This window comes from Podarcis pityusensis (assembly GCF_964106645.2).
Source record: "Podarcis pityusensis genome assembly, chromosome: 3".
NCBI lineage: Eukaryota > Metazoa > Chordata > Lepidosauria > Squamata > Lacertidae > Podarcis > Podarcis pityusensis.
This window is the reverse complement of record NC_138026.1, coordinates 84,840,915-84,860,312: the sequence shown is the minus strand read 5'-3', so window position 1 is coordinate 84,860,312 and position 19,398 is coordinate 84,840,915. Positions and strand designations below refer to the sequence as shown.

At 47.1% G+C, this 19,398-nt stretch overlaps 1 protein-coding gene across 4 annotated transcripts in view; it reads right to left on the bottom strand.

Moving 5' to 3' along the window:
* The window catches only part of TMEM151B (transmembrane protein 151B), a 28,156-nt gene extending 16,878 nt beyond the window's left edge, over positions 1–11,278 (bottom strand). For 2 of the 4 annotated variants that reach the window (XR_013984528.1, XM_081000218.1), the window contains exon 1: positions 6,618–6,722. Coding sequence is in view for 2 of the 4 variants with exons in the window: in XM_081000218.1 (XP_080856344.1) it covers positions 6,618–6,713 (96 nt within the window). In the remaining 2 variants the exon portion in view is untranslated. The other 2 variants (XM_081000220.1, XM_081000219.1) reach the window with 2 other exon arrangements.
* Positions 11,279–19,398: the final 8,120 nt, after the last annotated feature.

The window sequence follows — 19,398 nt, the reverse complement described above, 5'->3', positions numbered from 1 at the left end:
AGTAGAAGGGACCATAGGTCAGTGGTACAGCATATATCTGCATGCAGAAGACCCCAGTTTCAATCCCTAGTATTGCTAGGCAGGGCTGGGAAAGACTCTTAAACACTGGAGAGCTGTGGGTAGTTAGTATAATATTGCTACATGCCACCTCAATCTGCACGAGCTGTTCAAGATTCCTGGGGTATCAGGAGTGCTTACCAGGGTCGGTGCTCCCTTTTGAGGGACATCAGTGACTATGATGTCTTTATGATATATGCCTTAAAAAGGTAAAGGGTAAAGGGACCCCTGACCATTAGGTCCAGTCATGGCCGACTCTGGGGTTACGGCGCTCATCTCGCTTTATTGGTCGAGGGAGCCGGCGTACAGCTTCCGGGTCATGTGACCAGCATGACTAAGCTGTTTCTGGCGAACCAGAGCAGCGCACAGAAACACTGTTTACCTTCCCACCGGAGCAGTACCTATTTATCTACTTGCACTTTGACGTGCTTTCTAACTACTAGGTTGGCAGGAGCTGGGACCGAGCAACGGGAGCTCACCCCGTCGCGGGGATTCAAACCGCTGACCTTCTGATTGGCAAGTCCTAGGCTCTGTGGTTTAACCCACAGCGCCACCCGCGTCCCTTGATATATGCCTTATTTACATATATATACAACCTGCACCTAGATGGAGGCATTGCAGAGCATTCACATCTTAAGAGGGGCTTGTCCTTCCCAGCAAAGCACTGGATTCAGAGGCACCAACTGGTGCTTTCTAGGGTTCTGATTTACACAGAGGGCTGCCTTATACCAAGTCAGATCACTGGTCCCTCTGAGATAAGAACTGTCTACACCAGTGGTTCCCAATTAGCAGACCCCCTGGGGTCCACGAACCACCAGTTGGGAGCCACTGGTTCACACTAATTGGTTTTAGCCAAGAATCTCTCTGAGCCTGGAGTTGTTAGGAATTGAACCTTGGGACCTTCCACTAAACTACAGTCCTTCTATTTTCAAATTCATTTGGTGAAGGGGAAGACATAATCTGGCATGTTCTTCCCCTTCAGTAATGAAATGCCAGACTAGGCATACAACACCTTCACCTTTTCCTTAAATCACCTCTAGAAAATTTCTGCACTTTCAGCAGGCTTGTAAACACTGGAACTGTTGTGAGAGCCAGGCTCTGTCTAAGAAAATCGCATTACATCAATGGTCCCCAAAGGTAACGCCTACTTCATTGCAAAGTGGTGCTTCTAAGTGCAGGAGGAAAATAAAGCATGACCTGCTGTGCTTCTGCTGGGGATGAGGTATGTCTCTAACTCAGATACTGTTTGTTCCATCCATGGCCCACCTTGCACCAGTGGCGTAGTGTGGGGGGTGCAGGGGGGGCCGGCCGCACCGGGCGCAACATCTGGGGGTTAGGGTTAGGGGGCGCAAATCCACGGGTTAGGGGGCGCAAATCCACGGGTTAGGGGGCGCAAATCCACGGGTTAGGGGGCGCAAATTACTTGCCTTGCCCCGGGTGCTGACAACCCACGCTACGCCACTGCCTTGCACAGAAGAAAATAAAAGCACAACCAGGGGGCAGCATGCAAAGCAGGGGGTTCATTGACTGTTGTGTTGGACGTAGCAATTGGAAATGGATTTAAATTAGAGGTGTATTTCCTTGTGGCCTTTGGCATTGACCTCAGTTCCCCATCTGTAAAATGGGAATAATGGTGGTCTACTTCACATGGTTATTGTGAGGACAAGCAAAACACTTTTTGCATTAACAGTGCAAAAAGGATTTTATGTTAATGTGATTTTTAAGGGAAAGGCTATTGCTCAGAGCACGAACTTTGCAGGCAAAAATCTCCAGGTTCTGTCCACACATAAGGCTGGGGAAGGTCTCCTGTCTGAGACTACAGAGAGTTGCTACCAATCGATTAGACAATGCAGGGATAGATGGACCAATGGTTTAACTCTGTAAAAGGAAGTTCCTATGTTTCTGTTTTGAAAACCCTCAGCTCACTCCAGGTATCTGGTCCTGGTTGTTATCAGGAACAGCAGAATGAGTTTCGGGGTGTGCGGGAGAGAAGTAATCTAAGCTTCTCCTCAATAGCCTAAGTAAAGGAGCACTGAAGTGCAGAATCAGCACTTATGTATCTGTGTCACGTTGTTAGCCAGTGAAAAGGAAAAGTGAACTATGCATTGGAATCACATCTTGCCTGGCAATGCAATGGCTTAGACATCCCACTGAGGACTGTTTAAAAAGTTCATAAAAACCAGTGTCTTGCTAGGTGATGTTGAAAATGCAAGGTGCCTCCTAGGACATCACAGCAGCTCCCTCTCGGCTTCATTTTCCTATTTTCCCACTTCTAATGTTATTTTTCAGTGCCTCCCTGTAGGCTTTGACCATGAGGGACTCCAGCCCTAGTTACTAAAGCAGCGAGTCAAGCAGCTTTCCCTGCAAAGCCCAAAGGAAATGAGAGTGCTGAGGAACATTCGATCTCAGAACTGTCTTGTACAGAGGCAACACTGGAAGGACTTTTCAACTTTGGGGGAGTTTTCTTCACTATTCATAACATTTAGGTAGCAATACTGTGCCCAGTTGCTCATGCATCTTGTGTTGAAGTTAATGGGATTTATGCCCTGCAAAGCAGATTTGAATAACTGCATGCTTATTTAATGCCAGCAAAGGACTGTTCTGTACCTCCATGTTTCTCAAATGGAATGGCAGAACTCCCGAAGAGTATTCAGTAGTAAAGCCCCAATCTCCTCCTAACCACTCTAGGCCAGTATTTTAAGCACCTTCCTCAAGTTCACGTTTCAAGGACCATGGAACTCCAGCCAGCACCTAAGCCATCTTTCCTTGTTTTGTATTACATTTGAGCAGGTTCATGCTCTTTCCTTTTTTCTTAAGAAAACTGACAGTGATGCCTTTGAGAAGCCCTCCTCTCTCTCCTTTGCATGACCTGAATTCAACTCCATCCCAGCACAGCAAAATAAAATAAAATCCTGGACTATGTTGAGAAAGTCCATCAAAGATTGCAATCCTATTAAACATACCTGGGAATAAGTCTCACTCAACTCAATGGGACTTACTTCCGAGTAGTTGTGTGTGTGACTGCACTGTAAAACACATTAACAGAGAACTGCAAAGTTGGCGCACCATGTCCCTATTCAATAACCGCAGGCTGGCTTTCAATCCAAAGCCTTTTCACCAGCCACTGCGTTTATCTGAAAATAGAACTGAATAGTAAATACAATTCAGCCAGAAATCTTTTTTCTTTCTTTCTCCTAAGGCAGTCACACTGAGTGACTTTGTCTTTTGCAGACCTACAGTGTCATATACTGCTCAGGTCAAAGGAGGTCAAGTTCTTGCCTCAGTCCCAGAGTAAGCATTAGCCTACATTACAAAATGATGTCATAATTTAGCTGGGGGGAAAGCAGTTCCTTTTCAGGAGAGGCGAAAGACTTACAACTCAAACTAGGCAAAACAAAATAGATTTCAATGGGCTAAGGAATGCCTAACTCTGACCACACTATTAAGAGTAGAACGGCTCAAGGCTGAATAGTAGTGTTTAACTATCAAGTGATCATCTCTGACCTCAACCACCCTCATTTTCCATTATATTTTTGCCAGCCACCTTCACTCCTCTAATTCTACACTACTCAAACCTTGCGTCCTCTTATCTTTGGCCAAAATGACAAAATCATTCATCTTTCCCACTGTTCAATCTGTGTGGCATTCCTTCTAATTCAGGGGTCAGCAAACTTTTTCAGCAGGGGGGGCGGTCCACTGTCCCTCAGACCTTGTGGGGGGCTGGACTATATTTTGAAAAAGAAAAAAGAAAAGAACGAATTCCTATGCCCCACAAATAACCCAGATGCATTTTAAATAAAAGGACACATTCTACTCATGTAAAAACATGCTGATTCCTGGACCGTCCGCGGGCCAGATTTAGAAGGCGATTGAGCCGGATCCGGCCCCCGGGCCTTAGTTTGCCTGCCCATGTTCTAATCCTTACTCTGTTTCCTGCCCCCTTGGGCATCCAGCACATTTGCCTTGCCTTACATAGAAAGCTCACAATGACTCTGTCCCACCTGATCTTTCTGCCCTTATCTGCCATTACATCTTTGCCAGTCACCTTCACTTCTCCAATTCTACCACAGTTGGCTTTGCAAAAGTCTCCTGCTCTCTTTAACAAACCGCCAACTCTCCCATATGTCTTGCTATGCCAGAGTTAGGGGGAAAATTGGGCCTTCCAGATGTTGTTGGGACTCCCATCACCACTGACCCTGGTCAGAATTGGGAGATGTGTCGAAAGCCTTACTAGAAAATCTCTAGTGGAACAGCACTGGAGGGAAGATCCTGGTCAATTCTGGATCCAAATGGCAGAGCTAGATGAGAAGGGGGCTGGCAGTGCTAGGCATGAAATAGCAAACAGGTGTATGTATGCACTGAAAGAGAACTGCTTGTGTGAAGTCCAACACCAACTGATCAATACACATTTAAAGAGTGATGGGGAATGATGAAGGACAGGTCTACATTAACACAGGAAGTTTGTATAGAGATGTATTAATGGAGCTACTAGATAGAAAAAGTAACTCAGTCACAGACATTTCCTCAAATACATCAAACCTTCACTATAAATATTAGGTAGCATCAATTCACTAGGAACATCAGCTACTAGCTCTGTCCATAGAACTGCTATGGCCTTACACATATCTTCCTACTACAGTAGGAAAGCAATATTCACTGCACTGCTTCAGACACACACATCTTTCCTGGGGACTTCATTCCCAGGCAAAAATCCTGGCATTCTTATATCAAACCTTTTCATCATCATCATTATTATAGATTAATCACCCTGGGGTGTTCCAATGATCCTTAAAGCAGATGAGAACTACCATCCCTCAGTAAAGATACCTTTCCTATTTTAAAAAAACTGGAGGAAAGAATCCATTTAACTATCTTGAAGGGCAAAGCAATTAGAGCATCATAACTAAGACTACTAAGTGATAATGCGAATGATTCAGAAATCCTTAACTTCGGTGAGCTGTTGATACTTGAGTTTTTTTCTCTCCCCCTCCACCAAAGATACATAAAATGTGGGGATAGAAACCATAGCACTAATTAGCTACATCTACACATACAAGCGCTGCCGCCAACTATCTGTGATGCATGCAAAGATGTAAGAAAAGGAGGTCAAAGGAGACGTGTGGTTTTCCTCCTCGTTCCAGTGAAAGCAGGAATGCTGACAAGATACACCATTGACAGCTGTTCCCACGCATAGACTCCATAGTACAAGGGATGATAGAAAACACCCACTGCCTCTGACACTGTGGTGTACCTGCTACCTATCTTAACACGAAGTTCATAGGAACAGTTAGGGAGAGAAATGTCTGTTCAGTGGTAGAACCTATGCCTTGTATGCAGAATGTCCCAGGTCCAATCCTTGCCATCTCCAATTAAAAAAAAAAAGATGATGTGATGAGAAAGTCAGTGTAATATTTGCCTGAAACACTTATGTGGAAAGCCACACCCCTTACTTTCTAGCTCTCCATTTCTACAGCATCCGCTTGGCTTCACCTGAACTGGCTCTGTTCCCAGTTTCTGTTATGCATTTCCACTAACCTGTTGCATATTTATATATATATATATATATTAAAAGAACATCAGCATGCTTACAGATATGGGAGGACTGGACCACTGCAATAGGCATTCACTGGGGGTGGGAGATCACTAACATTTCTACATGAACAGTGCAAGGAAGTGACCAAATACCACATGCAACATCCCACATTCTGAGCAACCATGCCTCCTTCTATACCCCTTTGCAGCCAGAGTCCTAGATAACTCAGTCCTGCAATTCTCACCAAGAAGAAGCCCAATCACCACCTCACAGCGAGTAAGGGTTGCCTACTGCAGATAGGTTTAGTCCCTTCTTCACACACTTCAGCTATCCTTTTGCAGATAAATTCTCCGTTTGCAGACTCACACACAAATCATCCCAGGTTAATTTAACAGTATCTAGACCATCAGTTACCATCCTCTGATTGGTTCAAGACTCAACTAGGGGATGAAAAACCCCAAATCCCTCATTGGCATGAAAAGGTGGCACAAATGCACCCTTTCAGCGGCCAAAGTGTGTCAAGAAGCAATATATAAATCTGCGCCCAGAGATTCCTAAAGGTTGGAGGGAACATACAAAGTGTTTATTCTGAACTGTTAGCAACTGGCAGCGCAGGACCGAAAGGGCACAGTGTTCCAAATGAGTTAATCCTAAACAGTCAAATGAGCCAAGGCAAGAAGTACCACCCAGACACCCGCCCGCCCCACATCCCCCCACCCCACCCGCACCCAGGCGTTAGGGTTTTGCAAGGAAGGCGACGGGGGCCATCCTGCTCTGCTCCCAGGGACCCCCGAGCGCGGCGGCGGAGAGGGAGGGCGACGGTGCGAGCGAAAGATTGCGTACCTGTGTATGCAAAGCGCCCTGGCCCGCTTAGAGCCGGGGTGCAAGCCAAGCCCCGTGCCGGAGCGGAGGGAGCCTCATCGCGATGCAATGAGAGTGCCATGCAAAGCCGGTCACATGCAGACGGTTACAACGTGTTTTGCAAAGGGCCGCCCGGCGAGGGCAGGTAGCTCGGCTCTGTCCTCACCTCCTCTCGGGCCCCCTCCGCCTCCTCCGGAGGCACCGAGGCGCTGCTGCCTCTCTCGCTGCTGCTGGCCGCGGCCGCCGAGGCTGGGGGGGACATGGCGGCGACTCGGGGCCTCTCGGGTGGGCGACCAGCAGGCGCGGCGGCGAAGACGGCACATTATCCCGCCACCGAGAGCCGACGAGCGCCCCCCGCGCAGTCGCGCCGGGGCTGGCGGTGGCCGGGCGGCGGCGAGGACCCGGGAGCCGTCGGCGCCCCCGGCATGGTGTCCCCCAAAAGCCCGGAGCACCCCGGCTGAGGAAAGGGGATTGGCGGGCGAGGAAAGAGCCGAGCAGCGCCGCGAGGGGATCCTCCACGGCGGGCTGCCGCTGCCGCCCAAGTGCCGGCGACGGCGGGCTGAGGAGCTGGTGGTGGCTTCGCGCCTGAAGGGCTCCCGGCAAACCTCACGCAGCCCGCCGGGCGCGCACGCAGCGAGCGGGAACGGGCAGGGTGGGGAAAGGGGCGGGAAGCCGAGAAGGCTGGCAAGGCGAGGGGCGCGGGGTGTGGGGAGGAGGAGGAGAGGGCAGCACTGGGAATGGGGGGCTCGGCGGCGGCGGCGTAGGAGGAGGAGGAGGGCAGCTTCGTTCCCGCGCGCGCCTCTTTTCCCTCTTCTGTGCCAGGGAGGGGAGCGAGTGACCTTGAGGCTGCGGAGCTCCCTCGCTCTCCCTCTCGCGCCCCCCTTTGTCTGCCCGGCTCTGTGCGCGGTAGGCGAGGAGGAGGAGGAGAAGCGGCAGCAGCCAGTCCCTCGCCCTCCCTTCCTCTCTGCGCCCTCCTCCTCCTGCCGCCGCCTCCCCCTCTCCGCATTCAGATCCACCGGGAAAGTGGAGCCCCCTTCCAGGCGCGCGAGAAAGAAAGAGACGTGCTCTTCGCTCCCGCAGCAGCAGCAGCGCGGGAAAGATCCAGGCTTCTCCTCCGAAACCACAAAGCCTCCTGGGAAGGGAGAAGGCGAGGGAAGAGAGGCCTTGTTTCTGCGACAATAAAGGGAGAGCTCCAAACGTGGCGGTCTTTTATTTCTGGGTGCAACTCGGCCGGCCCCCCTCTGCTGCACCTGTCAAATATTCAGGTTAGACTTTCCGAAGAAGAAGAAGTCCTAAGCGCGAGGCAGCCGAGCCACGCAAGCCAGAAGCATGTCTCGTCCCGCAGAATTAGCTCGCATGCTAAATCAATGTCTCCGGCTCGCGGCAGACAATTAACGTGCCTGTCAACGGGATGAGAGGATGAGTCTCGAAGGCTCCATTAGTGGCCAAGATGAATAGCCATCATCGTGCCCAGATGTAAATACGTACAAGGTGGAACTAGTGCGGGATGATCGCGGGGGGGGGGGGGAATAAATAACTGCCCCCACAGGAGGACGTCGAAGAAGTTCTGGAGAAAGTATATCTTAGAAGGAAAACTTGGAACGAATTGTTCCGTGTTACTAGGGCTTCTGCACTTGGAAATGTTTTTCACAGATAACAGAAGCTCGTGGCTGGGCATCCTTCTCTAGAGCATTTCAAAGTCTCCCTCTCAGATATGTGGTTATGAATGAAAGTGGTCCGGGCCGGGCAGGCATCCTGCTATAAAGACTTTCCTTTGGTCTAGAATGGTCAATTTGTAGGCTGAAAGAGATCAATTTAACTTGTCCTGTACATTGCCCATGTAAAACATGAAAGAGTAATGCGTGGGTCATGTATAACCACTATTGTTGTAGCTTATTAGAAAACCTCATATTCTATTCGAAATAAAGAGAAAGTTTGTAGTTGCCACATTTGCAGAGATATGTTCAAAAACGTGTTGGTGGAAAGTGCTGAAAGAAAAGGACGTGTTCTAAGATTTCAGGAATGGGGAACCTGCGGCTCTCCAGATAGCATGGCCAGTGGTCAGGAATTATGGGAGTTGTAGTCCGATAACATATGGAGGACCACAGGTTCCTGTTCCTTTTCTGAGTCAGGACTCCAAGGACTCATGTTCCAGTTTCTACAGCCATGAAGCTCGCTGGTGACCTTCTGCAAACTGCTATCTCTCAGTCTAACCTAAATCACAGGGTTGTTTTAGGAGGGGGAAAGAAAAACATATGGCATTTTTGATTAACTTGTTTGGAACAGTTTGAGTTTCGGCTTGTTAGGAGGTAGGAAAGAGAAAGTAAATCCAATTAAAATCAGCACTAGGAGTTCCAGTTTTCCCAAGCTGAAGTAAGGACCGGGCTTATGCTCATTTACCTTATTGTCCCAGCAAATGTGCAACCTAAGGCACCTTTCTAGACTTCGTGACAGCAGCTGAACTGCCAGCTTTCTTTTTACTGGTTCTGTTTCTATGAGTTTAGCAGCAGCCTGATATGCAAAACAAACAAACAAAAAACCAAGGGTTTGTTTGTTTTTGCAATCCTATGCACAAAGAACTAAATCCCCTTGATCGCATTGGGACTTGATCACGTTGGGCCAACACAGTCCAACAAGTAGTAGATCTACCTAGAAAATGTTGAGGACAATTAGGAACAACTTGCCCCAGGTTGCACTTATGTAGAAGTCCTATGGGGCTTAGCACAGTCCATAAGTAAGATACTGAAAGAGCAGGAACTTGCAGTAACAGACTGAAGGAGCAAGAATTCGGGAAGCTGTACCTAAAAACTCAGCACTTGCCTTTTCAACCAGAACCTTTTATAACCCTGTGTGAGATCAATAAATTCTCCCCATCATATCATTTTCATTTCCTTTGAAGGAACCTAGGTAACTACGCTGCCACATGAGCCCTTAGCGCAAAATAGTCCCCTTTCCATCTATCAAACCTGGCAGGTTTCTAAGTAACCTAATAGCCAATCAGTCCAATGGTCCAGCTAAGCATAATGTCAGCAGACTGTGTACCCCCAGCAGAAAAGTTGAGTGTAAAATGACAGCACTACTAATTACAGAGAATGTAACAATTCTGACAGCCACTCTCCAGCATCCACAGGGCAATATTCCCAGCATACACCAGCTAAGGAATGGCATGCTGGTGATGCCTCTACATCACACAGGGTTACTAGACATATGGAAGCTCTATATGCATACAGCTGTACATACAGAGGCACCTTTCATGTCTGGCAGAAAGCAGGGATGTTGTCTTCTTCGGGTGGAGCCAAAAGGCAGGACATGAGGAACCCCCAATCCATGAGCCAAACCACCAGAATTCCTCAAATGGCTCATGAGACCATATTTCCTAGCCATGCCCACCTGTCCCACACCTGATGTCATATGGTGTAAGAGGTAAATCTGCAGCTGCAAAGGAGCAATTTGGGACTCGAGTGCATTCCTGATTGTCTCTTTTCAACCAGCAATTACCAAGTAAGTCCCTGTGAGCACGATTGCACCTATTTGCACTATGCATTTGGCACCTTTTAAATCTGGCACCCAATACAAGCTCTGTTGGGACTGGTTCCACTTGGGAGTTCACAGGGTAGAGCCCATCTCTGTCAAATGCATTTGGCGCTGAATTTAAATCCAAGCCCCACTTGGATCAGCTCCACTTGGGTTCTCCTGAGTGGACCTGATCCCTGCTGAAAGCCAAATTTCAACAGCACCATATCCAAGCCCTGCTGCAAAGGAACAATGGTGAGTGCATAGCTAAGTATGTGCTCTTGGTTGCTTGTTTGAATGGAACTTGCACTTGGCAGGATGGGTGTAGCCAGGATTTTTGCTGGGGGGAGACAGACCTTTCGTTGGGGATGGGGCAGAATCTCACTTTGCTGTGTGTTTTTATTGACTGGGGGGCAGTTGCCCCTCCTTGCCCTCCTTGGCTACACCCATGTTTGGCAGTGTTCAAAATCCCTCCTTCAGTTCTATGCAGTTTTCATGATGAAGTCCAGAAGGGAGCAGGGGGCAGGAGTGGCGGTCAGGCACTTTGCAGTTACCAAGTAAGTCATTGCGGGCACGATTGCACCCATTTGCACTATGCTGGAAACCCCAGGCATAGATATCATATCAGTTTTACTTTTGCTTGAGTTCATTGTATTTTTCTGCCCAGGGCTAGTTCAAGTTTGTTTTCTGCTGCCAAATTTAAAATTTGCAGCCTATCTCCACAATGCTGTGCTTTATTGTATACTGAACAGCATAGTAATAGCATATTGAATTATTAAGACTGTAATATGTCTGCCATGTCTTTCCTTCCCCTTCTTCTTCCCCAGTATATATATACTGGAGTGTGTGTGTCCTGAGCAGCTGGTAGACATCAAAAGGTTCTCCCCTGGAATGTAAGGAATCCCATCTCCCTCCATGAGCTTCTAAAATGCTTTTGTGCATTTTCTCCAAAACTACGGGCAGCAGTTTTCTCTCAAAGGCAGAGTACAAGCTTAGTTTCCTCTATGGGCTGAGTATGCCCTGGGATCCTTTTTATTTGGATATTACTCATTAATGTGTGGTAGAGCTGTAGCAACTACTCTGCAGCGGGGGCTAGTCCACCCACCACCACCTGCCTTCAGCCAGCTCCCACCAGCCTGCCTTCTTACCTACCATCTGTCCAGGGTGGCGCCAGCTGTCAGCTTCCTCCTCCTTAGCTTCAACATTGCCCTTGTAGCCCTCAGCAGGGAAGAGGATGGGGAGAAAACTAGAATTAGTTGGCTCTGCCTGTCCTTGGCTCTGGCTCCACCTACTGTTGGGCTCCCTGTCTTCTGCCCTGCCAGCCCCAATGGCCACCACTCAACCAGTGCTACTTTGACATAAGCACACCAGGGTGGAATTTGATTACGGTGGCTTGGAATGTAAGCTCGGCATTGAGGAAGCGGATAAGCAGATTCCCTGCACTTCCTGTCCAGCTTGCACATCTCCCAAGTTGGCAGGATGCGGATAAGCAATAGGAAGAGTGGGTTCCTTGCATATTATGTTCCCATGTATCAAGCAGTTAGGCAATTTTAGGCTTGGAACGGTCTTAAGGGTCTCCCTATTTTAAAGGTGAATGAGTCTTACTCCAAAATGGGGTAAGCCAGATTCCACTACTGTATTTGGGGACCTCCAACTTATTCCCTCTAGTGCAAAACTGGTCCTGTGCCCCCAAGTTCTGCCATGATGGCACCACTGGTCTCATGTAATGTCTGAAGTTGCTCTAGTGTTACTTAAGATGTACTGTGCCATAACTGGAGTAGTGCCGGTTTCTGTTTCATGAACATCCCTCACCCCCACCCCTAATGAAACCAGTCTCACCCTATTTTGCAATTCCCCATGTATGCATCTGGTTAGTTGTTGCAGCAGCGGCAGGGCTCTTCTTCCTGTCTCATTACATATGCTAATCCTCTGCATACTATCCCTTACTTTTTTTTTTTTTATATTGATCTGTTGCAACAGGGTGCTCCCCTCACCTGTGGGAGAGAGGAGGAACCCCGAAAAATGGCGTGCAAGGCCTTATAAAGACTTTTTTTAAAAAAATATTTTATTAAGGATTTTCTTGTTTTACAGAAGTGTAGTGCCTCGTATTTTTTTCCCCATGTAACATTTTTACAAATCCGTTTCATTTGTTGAGGCATTGGGGGAGAAGAAAAAAAAAGAAAAAAGAAAAGGGGGGGTGGAGAGAGGGAAGATGGATGGGGGTGGGGTCGGGTGGCGGTGTTTCTATTATGTTTAATGTATATAGAGTTTGGTGTCAGCGTTGCTTGTGTTGTTCACTTGTGTTCCTTTGGTGGTGAGAGAGGTTGGGGTTGGCCTAGGGTGTGATTGTTTGCTTGTGATTGGCTGTGGTGATCTTTGTTTTCGTGTGTGAGTGAGGTGGGTGGGTGTTTTGGATCAGGTTAGCCATATTGATTTGTATGCTGTTGGTGGATTATTGTCATTGTCCTGTTGGGCTGTGTATGTGATAAATGGGAGCCATACCGGGGTGAAGGCGTCTTCTTCTGTTTGTCCCCGTGTCAGTTTCAGTTTATTAGTTAATTTTTCTAGTAGGGCTGTTTCCCATACTATTTGGTACCATTGGTCCATGCTTACTCCTGACAGGTCTCTCCAGTGTCTGGTTATGGTGTTTCTGGCTGCTGAGAGCAGGTGGGTTATGAGTTCTTTGTGGTGTAAATGGGCATTGTTGTCTTGGAAGATGTTTAGTAGGGCCAATTCTGGGGTGATGTCTATTACTTGCTTAGTTATTTTACATATTTCTTGTATGGCTGTTGTCCAGAATAGTTGGATTTTGGGACACTCCCACCACATGTGGAGGTATGTACCTGTGGAGGTGCACCCTCTCCAGCATTTTGGTGAGGTTCCTGGGTGTATTAGCGCTAGTTTCCTTGGTGTTAGGTACCACCTGTAGGTGAGTTTCAGTGTGAGTTCTTTTCTTTTCGTTGATGTGTGGTCTATCCCTTACTTTTTCCTGTAGGACTAATTGCGGTCATTAACAATCGTCAACAGGTTTACCATACCCACTGAATCAATCACCCATCTCCTACTATCCTCCTGAGAAAAACCCCACCCTCCCACTATATATAAGGGTCTGGTGACTTCTGTTTCAGTGTATCTGAAGAAGTGTGCATACACATGAAAGCTTATACCCAGAACAAACTTAGCTGGTCTCTAAGGTGCCACTAAGGGACATGGGTGGCGCTGTGGGTTAAACCACAGAGCCTAGGGCTTGCCGATCAGAAGGTCGGCAGTTTGACTCCCCGTGACAGGGTGAGCTCCCATTGCTCGGTCCCTGCTCCTGCCAACCTAGCAGTTCAAAAGCGTGCAGTGCAAGTAGATAAATAGGTACCGCTCCGGTGGGAAGGTAAACGGCATTTCCATGCGCTGCTCTGGTTCGGCAGAAGCAGCTTAGTCATGCTGGCCACATGACCCGGAAGCTGTATGCCGGTTCCCTCTGCCAGTAAAGCGAGATGAGCACTGCAACCCCAGAGTCGTCTGCGACTGGACCTAACTGTCAGGCGTCTCTTTTGGTTAAAAGGGAAGCTCATTGCAAGAGGACTGGGAAGGAGACGGCGGGGGCGCGGCGGGGGGGGGGGAGACCAGGGCACATTTGGATGTAAATACTTCCTCTGCACAGCATTCTTTTTAAAGGGGTGTGAATCCCGATGTGAGGGAGTGCCAACCCAGTTACCCAGCAACAGGGAGGAGTTTTTTCGTTCTCTCCTTCCTCCACAGCAACCTAAGATCTTTTCCGCTGATTGCAAGCTAACAAAATGCAGCAAAGAGCTTCCAGAAGTATCATTTCAGGATTATTGCAGATGGTAGGCAGGGTTTCTGCCATGCCCTACACCAGCAATATCTTTTTCTTTCCCTCCCTCTTGTGTTACTTTTTTTTTTAACAGGAAGCCTGAGGAATAGAGTCCTGTGAAACTCAGAAGCTAACTCACTGGGATCTTTTTTTTTAAAAAAAGATTCTTACTAAAAGTGTAATGACAATGTCCCTGTAAGGATTTCTTCTTCAAATCAACCAATATAACCTCCTGCATTTTGTTCCCTTCACAGGCAATCTCACCATTATAAGGAAGGAGGGGCTTGACTTCATCTCTGCCTTCCCAGCGTTTCCATGGGAACAGTAGCAAGCTGGAGGAGCATATTCTGAATTTCACAGCCTGCCACAAAGCTGCTCTGCTTCACCTAGGCAGACGCAGCCTGGATCCTCTGCAAGAAAGAGGGCCAGGCTTTGTCCTTAAGCACCCTGAGATGAAATCACTTGCGCACAAACTGAGACTGAGAAATGAGGACAGCTGGGCAGGGTTCATTTGCTAAGCTGCCTGCATGAGATGCTTCCCTAGAATCTCCATATTTTAAATAATTCACATTTGTTTGTGTGCATTTTTAAAAAATGGATTTGTTGTTATTGAAATATTGTACTGTTTCAGTTTTGGTGGCTTGGGGAAACATGCTTTGTGTCTGAAAACACAGCGAAAGTGGAAATGCCATTGCCAATTACCCATCGCACTAACATTTCTGAAGTGCTTTGATGGCATTGTCCCTCCTTATATCGAATTTCCTGCTCCTTGCCACTTCCTGTCATTCACAGGTGCCCTCCACAAGTGGGGAACCTGTGATCCTCCAAAAGCTGTTGAACTCCAACTCCCATCAGCCCCAAACAGCATGGGCATTGATCAGGGATGATTGGAACTGTAGTCCAACAACATCGGAACAGCTCTGTGTTTGTTAGCTCTATGAGGTTTAAACTACAGTTCTTTGGGAGAAACCACGAGCTTTAAATATATGGTGTGTAGAACTCAGAAGGAGGAGGGTGGGGACAAAGCTAGAATTAATTAACGCTGCCTGCCATTGGCTCTAGCTCCACCTACACCTACTGTTGCCTACCTTGCATTCTACCTCACCAGCCCCAGTGGGAACCAGCTGCCATACTGGTGTCTCCCTGACAAATATCCTGTGTAAAGTTAGCCTGGGGACCATAATCTGGTCACTTGAATGCACTTTGAATGGTTAGGTAAAGGTAAAGGGACCCCTGACCATTAGGTCCAGTCGTGGCCGACTCTGGGGTTGCGGCGCTCATCTCGCTTTATTGGCCGAGGGAGCCGGCATACAGCTTCTGGGTCATGTGGCCAGCATGACTAAGCCGCTTCTGGCGAACCAGAGCAGTGCACGGAAACACCGTTTACCTTCCTGCCGGAGTGGTACCTATTTATCTACTTGCACTTTGACGTGCTTTCAAACTGCTAGGTTGGCAGGAGCAGGGACCGAGCAACGGGAGCTCACCCCGTCGCGGGGATTCGAACTGCCAACCTTCTGATCAGCAAGTCCTGGGCTCTGTGGTTTAACCCACAGTGCCACCCGCGTCCCTCTTTGAATGGTTAGCACAATCCTAAATATGAGCCCATGCTGAAGGAACAGGACTTTATGATGATTCCACCCCCTCATACAAACAGACCCCTTACTGATATAGAAAGAAAAAGCAGTTAACTGCCCTGAATATCTGTGTCTTATGTGCTGTAATATGAAACAGGTTTTATACTGTTTCATATGTTCCATCGTTTCCCTAGTAACACTCTCACACATGTTCTTGCCGAATTGCATGACGATATGCTCTGGCACTTGCTTTAATAGATGCATCTCACTCCTTGTCAAGCTATACTTGCCAGCTTTGAGGCCATTTGTTATGCAAACAGAAATGCAAAACCTAATTGGACCCTGAGCTTTGTAGATGGGGCTCTTTGTTGGTAGCAATAATCTTATAATAGCTTATCAGATCCTTGTGTTACAGATTAAGGGCACACCTACTGTATAGGAATTTCTACCAGTTCCTAAGCAGCGTATACAATCAAATCTCTATACATCATCTCTATACAATCAAAACTATGGGGAAATAACACCATTAGCAGATGCTACTGGTTGAAACTAGCTTTTGAGCCTAGCAGGAAAACAACAGAAGGATAGGTGGTTGTGGTGGTAACAAAGAATTACCCACAAACAAACACCAACATCAGAGGGACTGCTACTTTCCAGATGTGCCTCTCCCCACCCTGCTACATCACCACAGCTATGAACATAAGAGCCTAGAGTGAATCATGCAATGACCCATCTAGTTCAGCTAAGTTTAGGCTCTGTATCTTAGAGTCCTCACTGTCACCCTGAAGATCTGATGTGAGAGCAAGGGACCTTGGCTGTTGTTGGGTAGCTTCTTTCACACTGGAACTTCTGCCTGATCAGAGAAGTGTGGCAAGCATCATGAAATTAAATTTGATGCCTGGTCTAATCCTTCCTAGAGAGAGATTTCCAAAGCTGAGGTGCCACAACCAAAAAAGGCCCTATATCAGTCCACCACTTGCTTCACCTCTGACAGCAATTGGGACCTGGAAAAGGATCCTTCATGATTCTTAAATTTATGGGGCAAGCTCATATGGAAGTGGGAAGTCCTTAAGGGACCTGGGTCCCAGCTTCTTAACATTACTCCTATGGATCTTAAATGAGTGATCAATGAACATACTAGCTAGGTCAGCTAGAATATAATGTTCATGAATCCCCATCGCTGAGCTGCAAAGCATATTAAATCAATATCCGGTGTTCTCAAAAGGCAGATCTGGCCTATGGGATCTACCCAACCACATGGCCTCTTCCCATCCCCCTATGGCACCACTGCAGTAAATGTGGTCAGCAGAAAATAAACATGTTGGAGAAAAAACACCAATGCTGAAAGGCCTCTAAATGGCATTAGCACCAGAAACAGCTGGTTACCTGGGTAACCCAGCACAGCGCATCATTTATTCATGGAGCCGTGGTGCGATTTGGCCTAGCCAAGTCCTTTACCTCCAGGGATAGCTGCCTGCTATATCCACGGCTTCTCATTCCTTTTCATCTGGTTTATTCTTTCAAGAAACAGATGTGTCTACCTTTCTTTACTAAAGCAGCCTCTGCATTCCAGAGATTGGTACCCCTGCTTCCCTTATATTTCTTGACCCTTTACGAAGACCTAAATATTAAGAACTTTGCATGGGTTTTAGAGAAGAACCAACCATATGAGATATCTGGGCTTGGTAGGTAAAGAGGGGACACAGCTACTAAATATAAACCCACCCATGGGTAAACATGGGACATAGCTGGTTCTTTCATGGGAGTTTTGCTTTGCAGAACATTTTGCTGATAAGAGGCTGAGCATGTCACATGGGCCATAAGACGCACTCCAGGATCCCTTGCAACAGCAGAGATCCAAGGCCCTTGCTGGCTGGTGCCAAGGAAACAGTGTAGAATCCAATGTCAGTATCTCCTGACATCCTTCTGACATCACAGGTAAAGTGTACTTGCAGCCCAGGTAGTACTGCTACAGATGTTGCAAGACTTCTGCACCAGTGTTCTGTGATGTCCAAAGGATGCCTGTGTTTCATATTGTGTGGCATGCAAGCTGAGAGTTGCACCCCAACAGCCCCCATAGCAGAACCGAGGGTTTGGGGAGAGTTGGATGACACATTGTTCTCACTTCTGTCAGCTATATCATCCTGAAGAGTGATGATCACACAACAGTGTGGCATGAAGTAGTTCAAAGACACTGGGCGTAAGCGAAAGGTAAAATGCTGGTTCCAGGTTGCTTAAGGCACATCCTGGAGATAGCTTCCTTCCCACTTGAATAACTCACATCAGTTCCCAGAAGGAACAGTAAAAGGGGAAAAACCTAGACATGGATTAGTGGAACATTAATCTACCTCAGAGAAAATAAAAAAAATCCTTCCAGTAGCACCTTTAAGACCAACTAAGTTAGTTCTTGGTATGAGCTTTCGTGTGCAAGCACACTTCTTCAGATACACTGAAACAGAAGTTGCCAGATCCTTCTATATAGTGAGAAGGTGGGGAGGGGTATTACTCAGAAGGGTGGTGGGAATGGGAGATTGGCAGATAGCTGAGATGAGCCTGCTGAGATGAGTCGTCAGCAGGCTCATCTCAGCTATCTGCCAATCTCCCATTCCCACCACCCTTCTGAGTAATACCCCTCCCCACCTTCTCACTATATAGAAGGATCTGGCAACTTCTGTTTCAGTGTATCTGAAGAAGTGTGCTTGCACACGAAAGCTCATACCAAGAACTAACTTAGTTGGTCTTAAAGGTGCTACTGGAAGGATTTTTTTTATTTTGACTATGGCAGACCAACACGGCTACCTATCTGTAACTACCTCAGAGAGTTTGCTTCCCCCCTCTCTCCCAGAAAGATTACCTACTCTCAGTAAGATTACTACTCTCAGCATACAACAGGTGCAGCTAAACAGAAGCTGATACCCTGGCAGTATAATGTTGGTGGTATTTTGTGGTTTATATTATTTGCATTCCATCCATACAGAACTAATGCGAACCTCCATCAGCATAAGGATTTTTCCTTGCACAATGGAATGTTACTCCTCTCTTTTCCCTCCCTGAAGCCCCCCTAAATTTGTTCTAGGGTTCCCCCAACCCTTTAGAGCAGATTTGAGCATGGCACAGAGTGTGCATGGAAGGAGGAGAGTGGGGAGATGAAGTCCTGTTGCACAAATAGAAGTCATTCTCCTTGCACAAAAAATAACGCCCATTATATCTTTCCTTACAATGGTATATGATGAGCACATTTGGTGATTTGGTCATACTGCCCCGCATTGCAATATCTTAACAGCTGTGTTGTTTGAAACATTCACAATAAGCGTTCACTATGGTACTAATACCCTGTGTTCTAGTTACTGCCAAACAAGCAGCCACTTACACAGAGTTTTCGACACATGTGGATATGGGTGAATTTGTCTCTTGCTCTAGGATGAGGCACCATCTGCTGGTCCACAGCAGTCTTCTCTAGTCTAAAGCTCATTGCAACATTTTCATTCTTAAAAATAGAAAGGGAAACGTGTAGTAGGCAGGCCCTTATTTGCATTTTTACAGATCAGGAAGGGCAACTGAGTTTGCTAGGCCAGCTCTGTCCTCCAGGATCCTCATAGAATCATAGAACTGTAGAGTTGGAAGGGATCTCAAGAGTCATTTAGTCCATACCTCTGCAATGCAGGAATCTGAAACCAGTCAGACTTTTTTTGTGAATGCTTGTCTGTCTACAACATAAAGGAAAATATAATACAAAGTGGACCATTCTTTCCACAAAAAGTCCTTGAGGGTCTTGACCAAAATGCTAAATAACTTATTTTATAATTTTCTCCTTGGGGTAGGTCTTTAGGAGCTTCCAACTCCTAAGAAGAACACTCTGGTGGTTAAGAACTGTTCAACAGTGGAACAGACTACCTCAGAAGATGGTTCATTAGAGGTTTTTGAAGAGGGATTCACTCTGCCTGGGATTCTTTAGCTGTGATTCCTGCATTGCAGGGTGTTGGACTAAATGACCCTTGCATTCTTTTCCAACTCTACAGTGGAACTCTTAAGAT